This window comes from Tachypleus tridentatus, chromosome 10 (assembly GCF_004210375.1).
Source record: "Tachypleus tridentatus isolate NWPU-2018 chromosome 10, ASM421037v1, whole genome shotgun sequence".
NCBI lineage: Eukaryota > Metazoa > Arthropoda > Merostomata > Xiphosura > Limulidae > Tachypleus > Tachypleus tridentatus.
This window is the reverse complement of record NC_134834.1, coordinates 102,405,093-102,428,177: the sequence shown is the minus strand read 5'-3', so window position 1 is coordinate 102,428,177 and position 23,085 is coordinate 102,405,093. Positions and strand designations below refer to the sequence as shown.

The 23,085-nt window shown below is 34.1% G+C and overlaps 1 protein-coding gene across 2 annotated transcripts; it reads right to left on the bottom strand.

The window, feature by feature from the left end:
- Positions 1-5,321: 5,321 nt before the first annotated feature.
- Positions 5,322-22,903, bottom strand: LOC143229991 (transmembrane protein 47-like). Of its 2 annotated transcripts, none has more exons than XM_076462930.1 (4): positions 22,582-22,903; positions 13,831-14,017; positions 8,190-8,339; positions 5,322-7,919 (listed from the first exon to the last, which is right to left on the bottom strand). In XM_076462930.1, exons 1-4 carry the CDS (start codon positions 22,705-22,707, stop codon positions 7,702-7,704), a joined length of 681 nt encoding a protein of 226 aa, XP_076319045.1. In that variant the 5' UTR covers positions 22,708-22,903; the 3' UTR covers positions 5,322-7,701. The 2 variants fall into 2 exon arrangements, with proteins under 2 accessions (XP_076319045.1, XP_076319046.1); XM_076462931.1 differs by having other exon boundaries at positions 13,855-14,017.
- Positions 22,904-23,085: the final 182 nt, after the last annotated feature.

Below are 23,085 nucleotides of genomic sequence, written 5' to 3'. Positions count from 1 at the left end.
GTTTGTTTTATTGTTTTCAAGCTATTTGGAAGTTAGTAAGAACATTTTATATAGTTCTGTGTTAGTAACTGAATTCTAAAAGCAATCTTTCAATAAGTGTTTGACATAAAACATTCCATAAGAAGATATATGATATAAAGGACTTCAGTAATATATACCTACATAAAGCACTTTTTTTTTGTGCTAAAACAATCTTTTAATTGATATACATAATTAAAATGATGTAGAAGAGATCATACCTGAAGTTTGGGAACATCACACCTTGAAATAAGTCATTCAAAGTTTTGCTGATCCCATTTTACTAATCATATGAGTTCATCTTTGGATTAGTTGCTGTTCAGATTGTTACTAAAACTTACAAATAAGTGCCGGTACATGTTTTGGAACAGACTGCAACTTTCCATGCAGAACATATTAAAATGTAGTGGTATTCTGTAATCTGTTCTTTCTGCTACTTAGATATCATATCAAAATGTCCTGTAATGGTTTATTTTGATCCAGGTTGGAACTATGAGTTGTTAAAGTAAATCTGAACCATTTCAAACCACCATTGGATTAGGGGTAGAGTCCAATGTGCACTAAGTAGCAATCTCAGAAGATGTACCCAACACATGCAAACATCTCATGTTGAAGCTGGCTGCTTGAAGGAGGTTGAAAAGTGGCTTTCTGTTCAGTACCCTGTTGACTTAATTGATATAACCAGTTGCCTATAAGCAGGAATTAGCATCATAATTAATTAGAATCTGTGTACAAAACCATTTCAGATATTTCTTGTTGATCGTGAAACCTGTTCTATCAAACAATGCACATCTGTGTATGAAAAGTGTTTAACATTATAACTGGTATACTTGGAATTAATGGAAGACAAATCTGTAGCAAAGGTTTGAAGATGAAAAACCTAGATTTTAATATTTGTAAACATTAAAATTTTGTTAGGTTTTATGCTTAACAAGTATGTAGAAATAGTAATTACAGTATCAAACACCAAACTATATCCCGATCTTCAACATCATAGTCAATACAATGTTAAATATCAGATAATACTCTTATGGCACAACCATCAAATATCTTTTAAAGATCATTACTGCAACATTAATATTAGTAGACATTATAACATTCAGATAATCACTGTGACATGAAATACCAGATGACATGTTTAAAAGTAGTTGCTAGAACATCAATATTATTAGACACTCCAACATTCAGATAAAGTAACCACTGTGACACCAGATGACATCTTATTTTTAATGGTAGTTACTACAACATCAATATTATTAGACACTACAATATTCAAATAAAGTAACCAGTGTGACACCAGATACCAGATGACATCTTATTTTTAGAGGTTGTTACTGCAGCATCAAGTTAAAGTCGAAAAGTATCTACTGAATAAATACTCGGGTAACGGAAGTAAAACGTACATCAGAGTTCTCTCAAATCCCACATGTGTTGAGGCCTAGAAATGAAACGTAGTATACAATATATGGACACAGAATTACAATACATTAAACAGCATATGAAAGTGTGGCCAAGGATAACTATTATTTTAAAGAAAAATGACATTGGACATACTGCACACATGACCTACTGCTGGAAAGAGTGATGTTTATGACTTAGCCAGCCACTTGGAGGATAGCAACTACTGATGTATACAACACACATGATTGGCTGATTTAAGTTCCTGTGCCTTGCATTTTGACTGTCTGACACAAATTTGAGTTTCAAGAATAATAACAAAATGTATAACATGAAAGGTAGTGAAGTAAAAGTGCAAGAAATTCTCTGAAAAATTGGTTGAGTAAAAGTGTTTGAAAATATAAATGTTATTTCAAAAGTAGAAATTGACAAAAAAGACAAGTAAAGTTACTTCTTTACCAGTATACCCCTGAACCTTTGGATAACAGAGTTGATAGTCTATCCAATTGAGTTATTTGAGATTACAAGCATTTTTTCCTGTACTGTTGAGCTTTTGAACTTTGAGTATTGAAGTTGATATTATTTTGTATTGTTGTGGTCAGGCAATTAGTGGGTTGATTTATCTGCCCCAAGCCCAATCATAGGAGTTGAATAGACTTGCATACACGCTCATATATATATATATATATTGCATTGTTACTATATTTAATTAATATTAAGAATCCATAAAAGTACACTTTCAGTAGACAAATTTTTCAAAGATTGAACAAAAGATGAGTGAAATTTTGGATTCAAATGTGAAGCATTTGATAAGGGAAAGAAAAATGCACTCCCAAACAATTGTGAATTTGAACTTTACCTTGAAATGTTAACATTATGATAAATGTTAGGTAATTTTCAACAGTTAGGGTATTGTGGCAGAAAAAATTCTTAAAAATATGAGTTTGAAAAAGAGAAGTACTGGGTGGAATTTTCACATTTCTTTCTGAACTTTCACACCGTGTAATGATATTATAATTAATTTTTCTTTATTTAATGTAAGACAAAATTATACTCATATCTTTTGAAAAATTGCTCTGCAAGAAGAGACGATCTAAATAGTTTGTTGTTGTTTTTTTATAAAAGTGGAGAAATCTTTTGTGGTAGACACTAAAATAGTGTATGATGTTATTTTGGAACACACTATTTGACCTTGAACTTGGAAGTAGTAACGATAGTTCTGATCTAACCACAATGTAATATACTCTTCAGACCTAAGTTTACACAAGATGTGACATCTTCATTCCTTGTATCATAAGGACATTTCACCTCCATCAATGTTATGAATAATTCAGTCAGGTGTGTCAAATAAATATAAATGAATTGTGCTGACAAGAATTCGATGTTTATCAGTTTGTACTGAAGTGGCTTTTTAACATCAATTCCCACACTATCATACAATTGACTATACTGCGAAACAGGAGATCTTAACACTGGTGGTTGGGGCACTTGATTTGTGATCTGAGCAGAAAGGATTCAAATCCCATCACATCAAACATGCTCTCCTTTCAGCTGTTGAAGCATTATACTTTTATGGTTAATTAAATTCCACTATTCATTAGTAAAATAGTTGACAGTAGGTAGTGATGACTAACTGCTTCCTTCCTAATTTTTCAATGCTAAATTAAGGACAGATAGCCCTTGTATAGCTTTGATCAAAATTGAAAAATCAAACAAAGGTGTTACATTTGTTAGACTCTTTAATAGTTCATGTAAATCTTTGAGTGAGAGTGACTTCACTATTTCACCAAAATTACTAGCAGAACCTGTTTGCTATGCAAACTTTAGTAGTTGTTTGCTCTCTTGTCAGTTCTTGCCTGTAGTATATAATTTAGTAGTTTTAAAATAGTGTATTTAAATTATTTAATATATTATTGTACTCATTGATGATATCAGTTTTCTGATTTGACTCGGTTTGTAGAAGAATGTAAATTAATAATAGTGATATACAAGCTCATTGTTTTGTTTACACAGTTGTACTCCTAAGGTCTTCAGCTATTATCTCTGATATTGTATAGTTCTCATGTTTTGTCAATTTGTGGTTTTAAAGCTCAATGAAGATGAAGTTTATAATATTACTGTAGCAAATTATGGACTTAGAATAACTCAGTAGAGTGTCATAGCCACCTGACAGAATGGTTCTAAACCTAACATTATTACATTAAATATTAATTTGTACTCTACATAGTAATATTATGATATAAGATAATGCTCTGTAATTATGACATAAAACACCAGTTAACACAGTAATTATAACAAAACACCAGATAACACTCTAATTAGGACATGAAATACCAGATACTACAATATCAAGTATTTCAAGATGCATTCATCTTGAAAACAAAAGACCCAATAGTGAAATAAAATACCAAATAATATTTCAGTCATCAACACATGAAGGCAGTATTACAACAAAAAATTACTGAAGACAGCGTAATCAGAAGTACATACAGACAATCATTATCAAGTCTATTTCAGAACAGTTTTGAAAATCTCAAAGCAGTCATTGCAACATTTGAAGAGACAGTCTTTAAAACACAGACTGTAATATGACACCCTAACTCAACATGTGACTTCAAAACTGAAACACACATGTATACATATAGTGGAAAGTATCCCACACCACCCTAAAGTTGAAGCAATCATTCTGTATATGAGATACTTTATAATGAATTCAACATTAATGGACACCATGAAATACCATCTGTTTTATTAACAAACAGTTTTTGTAACTTGTTGGTTCCCAAGTGAGGACAAGGTAGGTCTGATCCCAGAATTTCATAGAGAGATGAGTACAATATTAACTTTGACAATATTTTTATATTACATTATAAAGCAATATACTTAAATAAATATACCACTGAGAACCACAAATTTAACTAACTTTCAAATAGGGTGCAAATTACTTGTGAAATTGTTTGTTTTTTAACCTAAAAGTCGTCATAACCTGCAAGTTTGAGAGAGTGTGTATAGACATGTTGTCATTTTTAAAAAACGTTTAACTAAAATGGTTTGCAGTGTTTGCTTAGTTACACATTAGTGTGTTTTGATACTGAAACAATGCAGTGTTTGCTTAGTTACACATTAGTGTGTTTTCATACTGAAACAATGCAGTGTTTGCTTAGTTACACATTAGTGTGTTTTCATACTGAAACAATGCAGTGTTTGCTTAGTTACACATTAGTGCGTTTTCATACTGAAACAATGCAGTGTTTGCTTAGTTACATATTAGTGTGTTTTGATACTGAAACAACCATTCTTTGTTCAGAGAAGAAAAATACCTTAATTATTTTATTTGCTCTAATCACAACAACAGAATACATACTGTTTTGTCATTATACTGTTTACCTAAGTTGACTGCACAAACATCTAAAGATAAAAAATATAGACCTCTTGTGACTAAAGCTTTTAAGGAATCTACAATTGTTAAAACAATTTCAAGATCTAAATCTAATAATACCAAGATATGTCATATTTCTTTACCAAATAGTATCACACTTCTTGTTCTACTGAGAGTTTAATCTAATGATACATAGATATCTTATGTTGCTAAGTTGAATCATTAAGTGGTGACACATTTCTGATTCTATTCAAAGCTTTATATAATGATAAATGATGCGATTAGTACCTTCTTTAAAATTAACATTTTTTTTGCATTTTAATTTGACCTTATTAAAATGACTTTTTTAGGGAATTGTTAATTTCTTGACATCCAAGCAATAAGTTAGCAATAATAGATAAAATCAAATATGCAAAACAAATTTAAAACAATAATTATTTTTCAGGTAAATAGAATGTGTTGTAAGGTGAGTAAAGCATTGGAAGTTAACATCTTTTTGGCACTTATAACTTGATCTCATTAAAATGAATGTTTTAGAGATATTTTAATTTCTTTATATCCAAATGATAAGTCAGCATAGATAGACAAATTGAAATATAAAAAATTAAACCTCAACATGTATTCATTTGGAACTTTTAATTTCTTCAATTTTCAGATAAGTGAAATGTGTTGTAAGGTGTATAATACAACAAAATTAAATAAATATATACATTTAATTTGCATACTGTGGTTACTCATCTTAAGGCTTACAGACTATTATCAATATTTCTTACCACTGTGTTAAAAATACTCTGTACCCACAAAACGACAACAGAAAGAATCTTTAACGTTAAAATATATATATATATATATATACACATTTTTTTCACACAAATGTAAGACTGATAACTCTTTATAGTGAAGCTTAAGACAAAACCTGCAGAAAAATACTTGATATCCACATTTAGAAACTAAAAGGTATAACTGGACATAAAAATAAGAATACTATTTTAACAGTAATAATTAGAAGAACTATGTAATATCACATGCTGACATTCTTGTGACCTTGACGTACTTTTTTAAATAATCACTATTCTTTAGTAAAACTTCTTTGTTAAATATAGTATATAGATAAAAATAAACAAATTGCAAGAATGCTAAACCTTTGAAATTTAGTCCACCTAAATTTCAGCATGTTATATTTTATTAAAACTATGAGCAAAATATAAAAAAGCTAAATAATACTGTTGTATTGAAAAGACACCATTATCTCATAGTTTCAGCATTTTCTCTGTACATTAGCAATGTAGCAATTGTCTATGTGAGCAACATATAAGAACGAAAATAGTATACGAGGGCTGTTCAAAAAATACGCGGACTATTTGAATTGCGCGGCTCCATTTGGTTCCAGGGGAATCCGCTTGGTGTCGTTAGGTTTGCACAGATCAGCTGATTACGACGCAATTTCCCGATTGCAGATATCCTTATTTGTGTATTAGCTACGCGGTTTTAAGTGGAGTGCGATTTTTTCGTTTGGCGGATTTCAGAATGAATGACCTGAAGGAGCAACGACTTGCTGTAAAATTTTGTGTTAAACTTGGAAAAGCTGCGACTGAAACTTTAACTATGCTTAACACGGCTTATGGTGATGTTGCTATGAAGCGTACGGCATGTTTCAAGTGGCATGAACGTTTTAAGGATGGTCGACAGTCCATTGAAGATGATGAGCGTCCTGGACGTCCTTCCACGTCAACTGACGACCCACACGTCGACAAAATCAACACCCTGGTGCGGGCAAGTCGACGTCTGACTGTCAGGGAGCTTGCTGAAGAGTGTGAGATATCAGTTGGATCTTGTTACGAGATTTTGACCGAAAAATTAAAGATGCACCGCGTTGCTGCGAAATTTGTGCCTCAGAACTCGTGAGTTTTTGGCCAAACACTCGATCACTGTTCTTCCCCACTCCCCCTACTCACCTGACCTTGTTCCTTGCGATTTTTTCTTGTTCCCTAAACTCAAAAGACCCTTGAAAGGAAGAAGATTTGAGACGATTCCCGATATTAAGGCAAATGCGACGAAGGAGCTGGAGGACATTACAAAAGAAGCGTACCAGGACTGTTTCAACAAGTGGAAACGCCGTTGGGATAAGTGTGTGCGTTGGGGAGGAGAGTACTTTGAAGAGGTCCCAGACCTGTAACTTCTAAATAAAGTACATTTTGTTTTATGACGTCAGTTTGCGTATATTTTGAACAGACATCTTATGTTGATCATGGTTATAAACATACTTTACAAACATGTTCCAGTAGGTAAACAATCATTTTTGGAGATGGTATAACATTGAGTGTATTTTGAAATGTGTAATTTTAGACTAAAATTTCCTCACATTACCAGAAAAAGTATGAGCATATTCAGGGTTTTTGTTCTGATACAACATCTAGTGTTACTGACTACTTGGTTCTAAAGGTCTTTAAATGGATTGCACTATCATTAATACTCTTTCCTTAAAAGCTATTAACCATTGTCTTAAGAATAGTGCAACATAAGCTGAACTGACTTGTTTTTAGTGTAACCATAAAATAAATCCGGACTTTGGAGAACTAGCTAGAATCATTCCAGGTAACCTGTATAATGGTGGATGATATCCGTCAAGAAGAACAGTTACCACTCATATGGAGATATTAAAGTATAGCCTTAATGAATAAATCTCCCATCATAAACCTGAGCAAAGATCTTCAGTCGAATATTTAAACAAAACATTTGAACTTTTCATTAGCATTGATCATAAATGGCTCTCAGCATCTTTATTAAATAACTAAATGTAAGGGTAAAGCTGTATTCTGAGCGGTCTTTAGGATGCACCAAACATATCATTTTAAACGTAATGATGAAATAATGATTGTGAATCATAAATACAGTGGTTAGTCTCTCTAGGCCCTGGATTCGTTGTGGATACTCCTCTGCATGTGGTACATGCCTCCTGCTTCCTTATCACACAATAACAAGATGATGGTACCAAAAAGGAATATAGCTGCTCCCCATCCAACACCGTACGCCCATCCAAACTCCCACACCTGGCGATTACTTTCTTCAATTTCTGATGCAAAAGATGCTGGATAGACCACCAAGGCAATAAGAATGCAAGACACTGCAAAAATATAGAAACTAGATAATTCTAGGAAAGCTGTACTGTAGTATCAGAAAACAAAAGCTTAATGTTTTGCACGATGCAATGAATGTAAGACATTAATATTACTATAAAATAAAATTCTTAATACATATAGCTGAGAAACAAAGCAACAGCAAAAAATATGTTACATTAAATACAAACTTTGTGACACAGATACAAATTGCATTATTATTTAAGATACCATTTAAAAAGAAACATCTGTTGAAATATACAATATTCCTAACTTACGTGAACAAACCATAACATAAAGTGACACACGATACAACTTGCACTTGCGAGCAGGTTCTTTGATACAAAGGCCAATTCCAGTCAGCATGGTGGCACAAACGTCACACAGAAGGGTGACTACACACAGGGCAGCAGACCCTTGGATGTATACTGATAACGAGAAAGGGCATTAATCCAAGCACACTAATTCTAAATTACTTTAACTATAATACTTGTAGTGTATAAACATATAAGCTATTCTTATGGTCTTATATGACCCTCAGACAATATCATCAGTTCATCCATTTTTTTATAAATGTATGTTTAATCTACTATTTCTATTAACGTTTCATTATGTGGTTTATTATGCATTGCTTCAGCTATGTATGTACAGCTAGGCTACTTTGTGTTTTCTGTATAAATACCCTGCACAACAATGTTTTTGCTTCTTGAACACTTTTATGTTCGTTATAGATTTTTGGCTGCTGATCACGAAAATCACATCGAAATTTAACCATCACGTACCGTTTCATCGAAATCTTCAGTTTTGTCACGTTTCTTCTTATATTTGTGTCTAAAATTTTTTTGTTTATATAAGAGACCTATGAACAATGTTTTGTGCAGTCTGGGCATGTACAATCAGGCAAGGTTGGAAGATGTTCTGTGGAAGTATGCAGCCCGGAACCAGCTTGACACTGTCTCAGCTGGCTATAAAAGTGGCTTCCATACACAGATGCTGCTCATTGGATTAATATAGACCTTCTAGTATGTACGTATTTTTTCAGAATATAGCATTGCCTCAGTAGCACAGTAACAATTAAATTAGGTGTTATAGACGTTTTACAGGACGACTGGTGTCGGTTAATATGTTTCGTTAATGTCGTAACGGCTGCTATACATTCTACTATATTTGTGGCGAGTATACGCTTGTTCATCAGAGACGCTCAATGACTGCTCTTGTGAAGAAAGCATATCATCTCTACTTCAGCTGTAAAATTGGTGATCAAGACCAGGAATAGGCGCCTCACATTTGTTGTGCGACATGTGCTGTCTGTCTGAGAGCTTGGCTCAGAGGCACTCGAAAGACAATGCCATTTGCTGTCCCGATGATATGGCGAGAACAGAAAGACCATGTGATGGACTGTTACTTCTGTTTGACTAATGTGTCTGATTTCTCTGCCAAAAAAAAGAAGTCAATTGAATACCCTAATCTGTCTTCAGCAATGAGACCCTTGCCACATGACGACAGTCTTCCAATTCCGAAACCACCAGAGGAATGAACCATAGACGAACCAGATGAAGAAACTGCAATGTAGGGAACTGGCAGTGACATTGATCCGGAACCGTGCTCTTCAGGCAATCCACATCTCATAACACAGAATTAAACGATCTGGTCAGAGATTTGGGTCTGTTAAAAGCAATAACCGAATTGCTGGGTTCGAGACTGCAGGAATGGTGTTTGCTGTCACCAGGTACGAATATTTTTGTTTTTCGAATCCACCAAGATAATATAACCAAATTCTTTGCACAAGTTGACAGTCTCTGTTTCTGTGTTGACATCGAAGAATTGTTCTCTGCTTTGAGTTGTGACCATGACCCGCAAAAGTGGCATCTCTTTATTGATTCAATGTTAAGCCTCAAAGCTGTTCTGTTACACAATGACAACGTTCACCATTCAATGCCTGTTGGCTATGCAGCACACATGAAAGAAACCTACGAAAGCATGGAAATGTTGCTGAAGCACATCCAATACAGCAAGTACAACTGGAATATCTGTGGAGATCTGAAAGTCGTTGCTCTGTTACTGGGACTGCAGCTCGGCTATACAAAGTACTGTTGTTTCATCTGTGAATGGGACAGTCGTGTCAAAGAGTCATATTATTCTAGACAGAGCTGGCCACTCCGTAAAAAGTTAGTTCCAGGACAGAAAAATGTGATGCATGAACCGCTTGTCGACCCGCCAAAGATATTTTTGCCTCCTCTTCACATAAAATTGGGAGTTTTCAAAAACTTAAAAAAAAAACCTGTTTTGCAGTGATATTAGTTAACTTTAGATTATATCATATCAGTGATGTCATGATGTCCAATTAACCTGAAGATGACTTAAGAAGGTTGAAATGTTGTTCTGTACTTTATCTTAATTAAAGTTTTAATCCCATACCAGCCGTCTTGAGAACACGTTTCAGTGATGTGTTAAGTTTTCTCCATTTAAACCTTCTGAAAGGTTTTCTTACTTATAACAACTAACAACATCAATGTATATTTTTGTCTAACATAAACCATCATATTTGTTTGAAATGTTAAAAGCAAATACAATTTAAATAAAACTCAAACTGATATCTAATCAAGAACTCAAAGTTGGTTTCATTGGATAAAATCAGTTTAAAAACTAGTTCTCTACGTATTTAGATTATAGGACAATGTATTTCAACAATTCTCTCTCGTTCTGGCCTCAAGAGTGACTGGTAAAATTAAAGAGTTGTGCCAACTTTTTCTGACCAAACCAGAAACAATTAAAATAAACAAACATAAAATAACCAGTAATTATATTTATGTACATAATAACAATCAATATTTTAAGTTACGTAACAACCAAGCAATATAGTTAGATACTTAACAAACAATCAGTATACTTGGGCATATAATAACCATTCGTTATATTTATATGGATAATAAACAGTCAACATATATTTTTATAGACAATAACCAATTAATATTTATACATACAATAACCAGTCAATATGTATTTATATGTGTACACAAAAAGTCAATATACTTAGTTATGCATTAACACTATGTAACACAAATTTGTTTCTGGATAGTATGTGTTATTTCTTAATTGCTTATGTTGTAAAAGTACAGAAAATGACCATTATTCCCTTCAAACTTTGCTTTCGTAATCTGGATAAAGAAATTTAGAAATTAACTTATTTTCTGTGTAAAAATGGGCAAATTTGTACATTTTCATTTACATAAGATCTGAATAAAACAACATATGAATCAAGATTTACATGTATTTATACTAAAGTTATACAAAAATGTTTAAAGTGAGTAGTTTTCTGAGGTTTGTGATTGTAATGTAAATCACTTTCACGTTAGCCCCCAGATATAGTCTCCCATCATGTTTTCGTTATACGCTTCTCGGCATGGCCAAGTGGGTTAAGTCGTACAAGTCATAATCCAGGGTCGCGGGTTCGAATCCCCGTCGCACCAAACATGCTTGCCCTTTCATCCAGGGGGCGTTATAATGTGACGGTCAATCCCACAAATCTTTGGTAAGAGAGTAGCCCAAGAGTCGGCGGTGGGTGGTGATAACTACCTGCCTTCTGTTTAATCTTACACTGCTAAATTAGGGATGGATAGCACAGATAACCTTCGTGTAGCTTTGAGCGAAATTAAAAAAAAAACACACAAAAAAACGCTCCTAGGTCACAAAAGCAAAGTTTGAAGAGGAAAATAGGTCTTTTCCATTTACTTTAGACATAAGCAGTTGAAAAATAACACTTTCTGTCCAGGAAAAAGTAAAAATTTTGTTACATGGTGTAATTAGTCATGCAATCATCAATAAAGGTATAGTTATATACGTATTAACCTGTTATTATATATTTAGATATGTGATAATCACTCATATTCATATATATGGTAACCAGTCAGTATGTTTAGATGCTTAAAGACCTGTCAATATATATGTAATAAACAGCGAGTACATTTGTATATCAAAAAACCAGTTACGATATTCCTATACATAAAAATCCATAATCATGTTTAGATATGTAATAATCGGTCATTATATAGAGAAATAATAATCAGTTATTTACCTTTATGAATTTTAAAATGAAGTAAGGATCCCGTTCTAATAAAACAAGAATTTAAACTACAATCACAGATTTGTAACGTTCACTTGGTCTACAGATAACAATATAAAGTAACGATTAAATTTGACAAGTTTGTGATTGGAGTTTAATTCTTTCACCACTTTTTGTAGCGACATCTTTTTATTTCATTGTAAAATTCATAATTTTAATACTCTTGTTTGTTTACTTTTTATGTTATACCTGCGTCAAGTATCTTTGTTTTTGAATTTCGCGTGAAGCTACACGAGAGTTTGGTTTGTTTTAAATTTCGCACAAAGCTACACGAGGGCTATCTGTGTTATCCGTCCCTAATTTAGCAGTGAAAGACTAGCGAGAAGGAAGCTAGCCATTATCACCTACCGCCAACTCTTGGGCTACTCTTTTACCAACGAATAGTGGGATTGACCGTCACATTATAACACCCTCTTCGGATGAAAGGGCAAGCATGTTTGGTGCGACGGGGATTCGAACCCGTGACCCTGGATTACGAGTCGAACGTTTTAATTACCTGGCCATGCCGACCCCATCAAGTATGTATTTTATCTTTAGAAACTGTCACGCGTCTATCGATTCATATACAGTGCCATCTATTGTGTTGAAAAGATACTTAAACACATGCATGATATGTTTATAATTTATGTCATACTTGTACATATATGGATTTTTATCTCAATATCAAAACAAGGCACCCACAGATCAGTCAAGTGAGCTGAAGAATCGTGGTGATAGTTCGAGCTGTCTGAGGGTTAACCCCGCCGACGTGATAGTTCGAGCTGTCTGAGGGTTAACCCCGCCGACGTGATAGTTCGAGCTGTCTGAGGGTTAACCCCGCCGATGTGATAGTTCGAGCTGTCTGAGGGTTAACCCCGCCGACGTGATAGTTCGAGCTGTCTGAGGGTTAACCCCGCCGACGTGAACAAGTAGATAAGTAGGTTGTAGAAAAAAAACGTTGCTATTTTACAAATTAGCAAAATGTTGTTGAATCCCTATGCTACATTCAGAGTTTCAAAGTTAAGTCAATTCATGTAATAGCAAGTCAAAATATTTAGATACATAATAACTATTCAATATATGTTTAGATATGGAATAGCATGTCAATATATCTAGATGCACAATAACCAGTCATTATATTTAGCTACTTAATAACCAGTCATTATATTTAGCTACTTAATAACCACTCAATATATTTAAATATGTAATAACCAGTATTATATTTATACACACAATAATGAGCCTTTATCTATCAATATACAGGCCCGGCATCGCCAAGCGCGTTAAGGCGTGCGACTTGTAATTTACCTACTATTTATCTACCGATTCATTAGGTTTGCTGGATATCCCGTTTTATCACCAACCGTACAACTAAGACTAAAATTCAGGAAGCAGTTTCTAACCCCTTCACCTTATTAGATTGAGGGCCGGCACGGCCAAGTGGTGAAGGCACTCGACTCTTAATCCGAGAATCAATAGTTTGAATCCCCGACACACCAAATATGCTCACCATTTTAGCTGTGTGAGCGTTATAATGTGATGGTCAATCCCACTATTCGTTGGTAAAAGAGTAGCCCAAGAGTTGGCGGTGGGTGGTGATGACTAGCTGCCTTCCCTCTAGTCTTACACTACTAAATTAGGGACGGCTAGCACAGATAGCCCTCGAGTAGCTTTGTGCGAAATTCAAAAACAAACAAACAAATCAATATAAATGATCCAGTCAGCGTTTAATAAGATGCATTATGACCATTCTGTATTTTACTCATTTCGATTTGTTGTTCACTTAGTCTGAAATATTTACACCACAACAAACTTACAAACAGAACGTGCTGCATAACAACCTGGTTTGGCCTTGAGATGAAATGGAAGGGGCAAAGGAGCATCTTCATCCACACAGTGTTCCCAAAGTCCTTGTCTAAATTTGTCGGCTGTTAACCAGTTAGATGATGCCAAACATAACAGCATCAACAGGATCACAATCAAGCCGCAGATGAACGATATAACCTGAACAGTAAGAAAAGAAAACAACATAATATCATGACCAGGTTTGTAATTAGGAGACAATAAAATCCTGGCCAATAAGAAAAGAGAGTGATATCATGAACAGTATGGCAATACAGCCACAGATGAATGATAAAACCATATGTAGTAAGAAAAGGCAACATACACCATTAACAAATATAAAATCAAGTCATAGACGAAAGAAAAATGTTACTAGTAAGATAAGAAGACAACATATCATGAACATTATCACAACTCAGCGACAGATGAATGACAAAACCATGAATATGACTGACTACGTGACTACTTTATACTCGTTTGAAATCTTTATAGTTTGATACAACTAACTTTTAATATATGCACATCTTCACAAAGTTTAGAACCTTCTGTAAACATTATAAGTCATTAACACACAAACTCAAATTTTTAGTGACGTATTTTTAATAAACTGTAAATTTATCCATGAATATATCGAGTATTTTTTTACTAGTCCGAGTGCAAAGTCATTTTCATCTTCAGCTTAAAAATACTTTCCATCATCTCCTAAATCCCAAATAACGTTTGCGTAATCTCTAAAACCTTCTAAATGTTTGTATTCAGTAAAACTTTATATTTCATCTGTTATTTTCTCTACCCTAACTCTATACGAGGTCGGTCAATTTGACAGATCTCATAACGACACAAACGGATATCGAAATAAATCTAAATTACCGTTTTTCTTTATTTCTAGAATGTATTTAAAATGTAACATGAAACTACAATAATTTATCCTAACTAGCTTTAAAGTCGTAACAGTATACATATATTTACACTTGAAATTTATTGCCCTTTGAACCGTGCCTTATTACTATATCAGGGAAGTCATGAGGTCACGTTACGCTATCGAATTATATTACTCACGAGCTACTCCAACTACTTACGTGCGTGATCGTGAAATATTTAAATTAAATTATTATTATCATTTATTTTATCTAATCTAACCTTTAATAACCTAAAAGATCCATGTTTGTTTGCTTTCTTACGTTTCAGGTACTTTTATAATAATAAATAAAGAATAAACATGAAATAAAATACTTCACCAGATCTTTTTTTTTAGTTGTCGAATAATCTTATCCATATTCTTTTAAGTTTGTTTGTTTGTTTGTTTTGGAATTTCGCACAAAGCTACTCGAGGGCTATCTGTGCTAGCCGTCCCTAATTTAGCAGTGTAAGACTAGAGGGAAGGCAGCTAGTCATCACCACCCACCGCCAACTCTTGGGCTACTCTTTACCAACGAATAGTGGGATTGACCGTCACATTATATGCCCCCACGGCTGGGAGGGCGAGCATGTTTAGCGCGACGCGGGCGCGAACCCGCGACCCTCGGATTACGAGTCGCACGCCTAACGCGCTTTTAAGACTAATTGTAGTAATACACTAAATAATTTCACAGGCCTGCGAACTTAAACTTCATAAAAGTTATTTTGGTTTTAATAACGAATTTTCCATAATTTTGCTACGCAGATTTCGAAAATAATATTATTATTTTTATCGCATAAAGATTTTTACAAATCTGCAGGAGAAACTATTAATTACATCAAATTACTATTTCGCTTACCACAATAAACATTTATTATTATTATGTTTGTAAACAGAAATAAAAACAAACAGAATAAAATGGAAAAACATTCATGTCAAACAAATATGCATGCTCATTCATCCTGACTCCTTTTGTATGAAATCTACGTCTTTAAAATTCAAAACTAAGTGTTGTGGTCTTTCTTTTATGCATCGTGTCTGGATCATCTCGTTTTAATAACCAGCAATAATCGGTCATCATGCTGATGTTCTACTGTTCCTGATACCTCCTGTTCGTTTCCCTAATGTCTTGATGAAACCTTTCCCTTTGTTCCATGCTGAAGACAAAAAGATTTCAAGGAATTATCAGTATATAAGTGTAGGAAATGAAATTTATGTTCATATTACAAACTAACTCTGAACTTATTGAGCATATTATTGACAATATTTTTATAATTTGGACTCTTGTAACATCCCTCAAAGCATTCCATGCCTCTTTTTCGTTCTTTTGAACTGTTCGTCCGTAATCAATTTCCTAATCTTAAGCCCAACAAAAAATCCATTGTTTAAGTTTTGCTTCTGAAAAGCTGGGAATTGCCCAAATAGATACTTTAAGTAGTTGCCGTCTTTGTCTAAGGCCTCTACAAACTGCTTCATCAAGCCCAGTTTTATATGAAGTGGAGGACTTTCTTTGTATCAACTACATTTTCACATTCAATTTTGGTATCAGGCTGACATTGTGTGACCACTACTTCTCTTTCTGGTGCTGATTTTGTGTTCTGCTGTCCCATTTACACAAGAAACATATAAACTTTATACAGCACTGTGCAAAAGTGTTAAGACATGAAAATATTTTGTCATTCTTTTCATTTTATGGGGCTCATTCTTATGTACCATTGTGAATGTAAAACTCAACACTGTGGTAATGTTTCACAGATCCCTGTTGATAAATGTGTACCATTGTGAATGTAAAACTCAACACTATGGTAATGTTTCACTGATCCCTGTTGATAAATGTGTACCATTGTGAATGTAAAACTCAACACTATGGTAATGTTTCACTGATCCCTGTTGATAAATGTGTACCATTGTGAATGTAAAACTCAACACTATGGTAATGTTTCACTGATCCCTGTTGATAAATGTGTACCATTGTGAATGTAAAACTCAACACTATGGTAATGTTTCACTGATCCCTGTTGATAAATGTGTACCATTGTGAATGTAAAACTCAACACTATGGTAATGTTTCACTGATCCCTGTTGATAAATGTAAAACTCAACACTATGGTAATGTTTCACTGATCCCTGTTGATAAATGTGTACCATTGTGAATGTAAAACTCAACACTATGGTAATGTTTCACTGATCCCTGTTGATAAATGTGTACCATTGTGAATGTAAAACTCAACACTATGGTAATGTTTCACTGATCCCTGTTGATAAATGTGTACCATTGTGAATGTAAAACTCAACACTATGGTAATGTTTCACTGATCCCTGTTGATAAATGTAAAACTCAACACTGTGGTAATGTTTCACTGATCCCTGTTGATAAATGTGTACCATTGTGAATGTAAAACTCAACACTATGGTAATGTTTCACTGATCCCTGTTGATAAATGTAAAACTCAACACTGTGGTAATGTTTCACTGATCCCTGTTGATAAATGTGTACCATTGTGAATGTAAAACTCAACACTATGGTAATGTTTCACTGATCCCTGTTGATAAATGTGTACCATTGTGAATGTAAAACTCAACACTATGGTAATGTTTCACTGATCCCTGTTGATAAATGTGTACCATTGTGAATGTAAAACTCAACACTGTGGTAATGTTTCACTGATCCCTGTTGATAAATGTGTACCATTGTGAATGTAAAACTCAACACTATGGTAATGTTTCACTGATCCCTGTTGATAAATGTAAAACTCAACACTGTGGTAATGTTTCACTGATCCCTGTTGATAAATGTGTACCATTGTGAATGTAAAACTCAACACTATGGTAATGTTTCACTGATCCCTGTTGATAAATGTGTACCATTGTGAATGTAAAACTCAACACTATGGTAATGTTTCACTGATCCCTGTTGATAAATGTGTACCATTGTGAATGTAAAACTCAACACTATGGTGATGTTTCACTGATCCCTGTTGATAAATGTAAAACTCAACACTGTGGTAATGTTTCACTGATCCCTGTTGATAAATGTGTACCATTGTGAATGTAAAACTCAACACTGTGGTAATGTTTCACTGATCCCTGTTGATAAATGTGTACCATTGTGAATGTAAAACTCAACACTATGGTAATGTTTCACTGATCCCTGTTGATAAATGTAAAACTCAACACTATGGTAATGTTTCACTGATCCCTGTTGATAAATGTGTACCATTGTGAATGTAAAACTCAACACTGTGGTAATGTTTCACTGATCCCTGTTGATAAATGTGTACCATTGTGAATGTAAAACTCAACACTATGGTAATGTTTCACTGATCCCTGTTGATAAATGTGTACCATTGTGAATGTAAAACTCAACACTATGGTAATGTTTCACTGATCCCTGTTGATAAATGTAAAACTCAACACTATGGTAATGTTTCACTGATCCCTGTTGATAAATGTAAAACTCAACACTATGGTAATGTTTCACTGATCCCTGTTGATAAATGTAAAACTCAACACTATGGTAATGTTTCACTGATCCCTGTTGATAAATGTAAAACTCAACACTGTGGTAATGTTTCACTGATCCCTGTTGATAAATGTGTACCATTGTGAATGTAAAACTCAACACTGTGGTAATGTTTCACTGATCCCTGTTGATAAATGTGTACCATTGTGAATGTAAAACTCAACACTATGGTAATGTTTCACTGATCTCTGTTGATAAATGTAAAACTCAACACTATGGTAATGTTTTACTGATCCCTGTTGATAAATGTAAAACTCAACACTGTGGTAATGTTTCACTGATCCCTGTTGATAAATGTAAAACTCAACACTGTGGTAATGTTTCACTGATCCCTGTTGATAAATGTAAAACTCAACACTGTGGTAATGTTTCACTGATCCCTGTTGATAAATGTAAAACTCAACACTATGGTAATGTTTCACTGATCCCTGTTGATAAATGAATGAGCCAGGATGAGAATGCTTATTATTTCTAGAATTCCTATATACTTGTACTGAGAGCACGCCATAATGGTTCTGCTTGACAAGCATGAGCACACTAATCAAATCTAGGGTCTGAAATAACCCCATGAAGTGTCTTAACTACACAGAAAGAAGTTAGCAAAGAGTTAGTATGTATATGCTAAAAGAAATCGATTTAATAGCACTCCACAAATAAACTTTAATTTAAAAAACAGTTTAACACTATATATTAACTTTCATTGTCATTCCACGGGTAAAAAGTGTAGAGAATTGTTAGTAGAACTTAGAGTTTGCATAAAAGCTTTACGTGATGGTGGTTGGACTCTAACAAATTGCTGCGGATATGAAACTCTCCCAAAACACTAAAAAATATACCCTAAATCATGAGACTAAGATAGGTAAATCTGAAAATAGGAATGGAAGAGATAAAACACCTAAATTCAATGATACTGATGTTAAGTATCTTCGTTTATGCAGCCTCCGGGACAGAAAGAAGACTGCAACTGATCTAAAGCATAAGATAAATGACCATGTAACAAATGACAGAAAATGTCCAAATATACAATATCAACAAGAATAGAATATTTGGTCGTGCAGCAGTTAAAAACCTTTACCTTGATTTCCAAATATTGTCAAGAGACTGAAATTATCTACAAGACTGTTCATTATTGGAAAAGGGTGTTATGGATAGATGATTCCAAGTTTGAAATATTTGGCTCGAAACACTGGTTGTACATCTGGCTGAAGAAAGATGAAAGATACTTACCTCAACGCATAGTACCCACCGTGAAGCATGGTGATGATGGTTTAAAGGTGTTTTTTTTTTTTTTCTGAAGCGACAGGAGATATTTGCAAAATAGATGGAATAATTGACCAGCACAAGTACTGATCTTTCATGATATACCTAAGTTTGCATATTATTGGTAAGGAATTCTACTACCAAAAAATATAAAGACTCCTAAATCTTATCCAACCTATGCAGAAGCTATTTAGCTTAGAAGGAAGCTGCTAAAGTCATTCAAATGATCTAATGGCTCCTACAAAGCTCCGATCTCAAAATATTAACTGTTGGTTGAAATCAAGCACTTCCACTAAGTTCCTCTTGTTCCAAATACGAATATTAATAACATTTGATGTTTCGCCTGTAATTTACTATTGTTCTTTGAAAGTAGCCTGAAAACTTATTTTTTACTTTGTCCTAACATATTTGCAGAGTCCCAGATTTCTCACCAAATCATTATATTCACCATGGGTGATAATATGTGGTTCACCAGACGTTTCAGTTTGAAAACAATCCCTATCATCATTTATATTAACATCAGATGAAACTGTATCTTCAGGTTAGGATAGGAAATTTCTTTTTTATTTCGGGCGCTATAACCTTGCACATCACATGAGCGAAAATAGCAGTCATCTCCGAGATTCCTAGGCCAGATAAGTTCTGGAACTTTATGCGGTAGTTCCGTAGTTAGAGGAATATCTCTCAGCAACAAATGACATAGCAGTAGTATGTATGTGTTTTCTTATAGCAAAGCCACATCGGGCTCTCTCCTGTGTCCACCGAGGGGACTCGAACCTTTCATTTTAACGTTGTAAATCCGTAGACTTACAGCTGCTCCAGCAGGGAACTAGCAGTAACGATCCTGAGCGTAGATCAAATAAGTTCTCATATTCCATATTTTATAGCTGATGACATTTCAGGATAGAACTTCTGAGCTGATACATAAAGAGATGTGGCTAGTTTAATTATTCATTCTCTCATTGATGTTATTTTCTACTTCAGTGATGCCTTTCATTACTTCATCAATTTTATCATCACAGCCTTTCTGTATTTCAATCGTGTTTTTATAATTCACTCTTAACTTTATGTGTGACTTTTTTACTTTTGCATTTCTTCGAATTTGTAGTAATTCCTCTTTACGTTCCCTATAGTCTCACGATGTTGTCACCAATCATATTTATTTATTATTTTAATTATTTTTTATAAAGTTTCTTTATTTTAACTTCTAATTTTCTGTCCCACTCTTCCTGATATATTTGATTCTCTATCTCTTTCGTTTAGTCTTCCCTGGTTTCCTCTTAATATTTTCTCCCATTCTTGTAGTTTTCTGTCTTATTCTTCTTTTAGTTTTCTATCTATTTCATCAAAGGTTTTGTCCTATTCTTTCTGGCCTTCTCTTCATATCTTTAAGTAACTTCATCATTTCAAGCAACGTTTCACTGTTAACCCTCGACCAACCACATGGTCACTATCTCCATAGTTGATGCCCTGTTGTATTTTAAATGAAACATTCTCACTTCTTGTAACAGTGATGTATCGTTGTTCTTTTATTAGACGCGTACTTTGAGATTATCTGAGGAAAAGAATTCAGTCCAGTCCATGTAAACGATAACAATATAGTTTATTTATTTCTTTGCGATTCTACAGGCATTTATACTTTGTTACATGTAGGCCTTAGCTTATAGGCTAACAAACTTTACTACACTAATGTGAAAAATCGGTTTATTTGTGCAAACGAACTCAATATGCACGACAGCTGATACAGATCCAAATACTTCACTAAATATTAAAACACGCTTACCGATTAAACCTGCTAGTTAGAAATGACTACAGACTTATAACGATAGAAGCCGCGTTTCGATACCCGTGGTGGGCAAAGCAAAGACAACCCTTTTGGTAGCTTTGTGCTTAATTACAAACATACAAACTGTACAGGTTACCAAGAATATGTGTGTAGCAATAAATAATATTCAACTGGAATCTTTATCTATATAAGTACGATAGTATTGTATGTTGTATATCCATATAACTACTTATCTATATAAATATAATAGTATTGTCTGTTGTATGTCCATATAACTACTTTACAGGGTGTGGATGGATCTTCATCACAATTGGTATGAAGTGTTATTAGATTCATGCCGGGTATATTCAAATTTTTAGTTTTGCGGTTTTTATAGACGGTTTTGTGTTATTTACCATTAGTTCGCTCCCTTTCGATGGATTTTCGCTAAATTTGGCAAAACGACTTGTTGGTTCCATACGGGGAAATTGCAAACTTGCAATTTCATATTTTATGTTTCTCAGTTGTAATGGGTGTTTGTTTTTTACAATTACACATAAGTGAAGCAACTTTTCATGTCCTAAGACCAAAATAACCTTTCAATAATCATGAATTTACATAACTCCCGGTACTCCAACTAGTAACAAATGAATTAAAAACACATTCTGTATTGTTCCTATGGGTCCAGACTTCTCTAACACCTTATGTTTTATCTATTTTATTTCAGTACTAAATGTATAGGTAATAATTGTCTGTGCAAAACATACTTGGAATATGGCGTGGTTTTATGTTGTATCCCAAAAGTTACGATAATATTATCATGTTCAGAATAATCGTACCTGTACGATTATCAATTTTGGAGAAATTTTCTACTCTGCACGTTGCTTATTTTTGTCTGTACAATTAATATTTTGGCTATCTTTAACAAAAAAAATACAAAACTCAATTTCTGTACAACGAGCCCTTCGCTAGTACAGCGGTATGTCTACGGACAACACTAAAATCAGGGGATTGATTCATCTCGGTGGACTCAGCGGATAGCTCGATGTGGCTTTGCTATAAGAAAAACACACTGTACAATGATTTCTACCTGTAGAAATAATCATTACATTTGAAGTCTAAATGTTTTCACCCTGCGTTTTAACTTAGAACATAAGAGTAAAATTAATTGTGATTCAAAATCAGCTAACTGCAAGGTGTTATTTTATCCACACTACGACTGCTGTAGTTTGATTTAACACTTGTCTGATTGCTGTTCGTGTAGTAAATAATAGGCATACCTGAATGAGATCACAGTAACGACACAGCTTCGACGTAAAACAACATTCCGACTCTTCTTCTTGGAAATAGTGGACAGTGGTCATCATTGACGTTCTGGCGTCTTGATGCCCTCGTTCAGTCATCATTCCCCGATTATGCCAGCACTCTTTCTCGGTTTTCCCGCCAAACAACTACACACCATCTCTCGTCCCAGCAGTGTACTCATGCACATCTATACATGAAGCCTTGTAGTCTAGAGGAACGTGTTCAGTCTGACATGTTGGTATTTGCTGACAGGATACATCGTGCTTGAGAGCTCTTCATGAGACTGTACTTATCCATCTCACATAATGAAGCCGTAGAAAACTTGTAGAGAAATAAAACTGTAAAATTGCACCTGAAAATCGATTTAGTTTGGCCTCTCTCTTTTGTTACCATCGGTTTGCATTTTGTAAGCTTTTTATTAACCTATGAAGTTATGATTATCAAATAACTTAACCATGTTTTTAGAGTTACAAAAATGT

What these genes read in the sequence shown, in the direction of transcription:
- LOC143229991 (XM_076462930.1), bottom strand. Translation starts at nt 22,707, where the DNA reads ATGATGACTGAACGAGGGCATCAAGACGCCAGAACGTCAATGATGACC. An exon ending in GTTACTGTGATCTCATTCAG is followed by an intron (nt 14,018 to 22,581) that starts GTATGCCTATTA and finishes CTTACTGTTCAG; the next exon opens with GTTATATCGTTCATCTGCGG. An exon ending in TTATGCAGCACGTTCTGTTT is followed by an intron (nt 8,340 to 13,830) that starts GTAAGTTTGTTG and finishes TCTCGTTATCAG; the next exon opens with TATACATCCAAGGGTCTGCT.